Source organism: Charadrius vociferus, unplaced genomic scaffold, assembly GCF_000708025.1.
Source record: "Charadrius vociferus isolate BGI_N301 unplaced genomic scaffold, ASM70802v2 scaffold323, whole genome shotgun sequence".
In the NCBI taxonomy this organism is placed as follows: Eukaryota; Metazoa; Chordata; class Aves; order Charadriiformes; family Charadriidae; genus Charadrius; species Charadrius vociferus.
Window position 1 is genome coordinate 2,002,769 of NW_009647692.1, and position 2,574 is coordinate 2,005,342.

General features: G+C 56.8%; 1 protein-coding gene across 1 annotated transcript in view; it reads left to right on the top strand.

Moving 5' to 3' along the window:
• The window catches only part of HNF1B (HNF1 homeobox B), a 28,748-nt gene extending 27,945 nt beyond the window's left edge, over positions 1-803 (top strand). Inside the window, exon 11 of the mRNA XM_009881485.1 lies at positions 783-803. Within this exon, the coding sequence (XP_009879787.1) occupies positions 783-803 (21 nt within the window). The remainder of the gene's footprint in view (positions 1-782) is intronic.
• The last annotated feature ends 1,771 nt before the right edge of the window (positions 804-2,574 follow it).

A 2,574-nucleotide genomic window follows, 5' to 3' on the forward strand; every position in this document is an offset into this window, starting at 1 on the left:
TCCAACCCCGTTCCGTGGCGGAGCCCGGCTGCTCCTGGTCCTGCTGGCGGGGACGGAGGATGGAGGGATGTCCCCAGTCCCCCCCCCGCCCCGAGCTGTCCCCTCACAGCCCAATGCTGCAGATCGCTTATCAGATGTTGTTGTTTAGACCTGGAAGGGGCAAATACCTCCCGGTTCCTTTGACAACGCTTGAGGCCGAGCCACCATTTTTATTACGTTAGCAAACACCTGATAGCCGCGGCCCGTCCCTAATGACATGTCACGGGAGGCTCCTGGCGTCTCCTTATCTCTGCGTTACGATGTTTGCTGCGTGCTCCAGCCCACAAGGTCACCCGCGACCCCTGGCCCCCCACCCCACCGGTGACCGGGGGGGACCCCGCGTGGGGGGACCCACCTCGAGGGATGGAGAAGGGGCCGCTGTGGTGGGATGGATGCAGCGGGGGGGGGGTGGCTGCTCTTGGCAGCGATGCTGGGCTGCGCGGCACAATCTCTGCAGCAGCCTGGGCACGAACAGGCCCTATTATTATTATTATTATTATTGTTATTGTTATTATTGGGAGGGGGTGGCACTATCTGGCTCGGAAAGTATTTTCCCACCGCCTCCCCCTCGGGAGTGCTGGGGAGGACTCGGTGCCAAGCGGGATTTGTGCGACACCACCAACATCCCTGGATAGTGCGGGTGGTGATGCCTCCACATGCTTTGCAATGCCCCCGGAGAGCCCCCCGCGGTGCTGCTTTCGCCTCCTGCCTGCCGGTCACTGTGCTGCTCTCTCCCTCCCCAGTGTCCCCTGCAAGCCTGGTGATGCTCCACACCTCGCTGCTTTTGCACATAGCAACGGGATCTTATTTTCCACAACATCCCGCCGGTGACCCGCGTGCCGAGCCCGGGGAATCGCCAGAGCGAAGCCCAGCGCCGCAGCGAGGAGCTCAGCAACCCGAAATGGAGCCGGAGGCTCGAGACTCCCCGTCGCCCTTCCGTGCCTCGCCGGGGACGAGCCCGGATCCGCGGGGTGCCCAGCCGGGACTGTGCCTCTCCTTTCTCTCCACGCAGTATTTCCAAGACGTGTCTTGGGGATTTTTTTTCCTTAAGTATTTGCCTTCCAAGAGGCTGTTGGCTCTCCCGAGGAACTAGGAACAAGCTGTACTGGGGACTGGCAGAAGGGGAAGATGGATAATATTTAAGTTATACTCCTCCACCTGACGGACTGAGAGGGACTTGGGTCTGTTACTTGGCGTTTGGAAGGAGGAATTGCATGTGCTGTTGAACTGAGCCAATTAAACTGTAAATATAGGTACAGTCTGCTCCATCCTCACCCTTCCCCACTCTTATACATAGAGATTTATATAAAAGAAATTTTGTCCAATGGATGTAAACTACTGTAATTAAGTGCAATTCCCCCATCTGTATATATTGTTCCTGAATCTCTGCTCTTTCTCTTTTTTTTTATTTTTTTTTTTTTTGGTAAAGGTCAGAGCTGAGGGTGAGTTTGGTTTTGTATTTCTCTTCTTCCTTTAAATGAGTTAATTCACGCGGAAAGACCTGGGCTTATGCAAGGGTGCCGGTGAGGCAGCACCGGTCTCTGCTCTATGGGAGGACAGGCAGATGCGTGTCCTTTGCGCGGTGACATCCCGCAAGGATGGAAGGGCATGGGGCGAGCCAAGCGGAGCCCCAGCAGGACCTGAACGGTTTGCCTGGGGACAACTGCCGCTACGGAGACCTCAAGGGACTCTTCTGCTTTTGGGGACTCTGAGATGGACCATGGTGGGGTGGGGAAGCGTCAGCAGCCCGGTTGACACATCCAGACCGCTGGGAAGCGCTTGGCATCAGCAGTTTTCAGGTGAGCCTGTAGCATTTGCTGCTACAGAGGTGAATGAGGCTGCAAGAAATTCTGGTGGGATCTTCCTCAAATGGGGTTCAGAGACCGTCTCCCTTTCCTCCCTTCCTTGGGGCGTAGAAGGGTCTGGGTGCCCAGTTACTGCCTCTTCTCCTGCTCAGTAAACGGCCAGTACAGGTGGCTTATTTTCTGCCGTTAGCAGGTTGATGCTGAGCCTTGTTGGCTCCACCCTTACCAATGAACACGGTGCTCTCATCCTCGTGGTGTCATCTCCAAGCCGCAGCTGGACGGAGGGGCGCTGGGCTGTGATGCGAACACGCCAGCCCATGGTCCCCGCCGGCTGCCTGCCCCGTCTCGCCTGGTGGTGGCTCCTGCAGGAAAAGCTTCGCAGCAAGATCTCCAGCTTGTGAGCGAGCCCACCTCTGCAGGGAGGGCACATCCCAGCTGGGCACCCGCTGAGGCTCTACTCCCTCCATCCCTCCTGAGCCCTGAAGGGCTTTAGGTGCCCAAGTCCTACCTCCCAAAGCTGCAGAAGCTGTAAAAGGCGTCGTCTCCCCTCCCGTGAGACACAAGCTCCTCCGTACCTGCTCCCCTTTGTAAATGGATCTCAGGCTCCCCAGTTGTGCAAATTTTTCTTGAACTTTGCCGCGTGTGCCACCTGCTCAGAATGATTTAGAGAGGTGGAGAGCAGTAGAGGTGCCCATGGATGGATGACCACTGCTAAAAAGAAAAACACTGG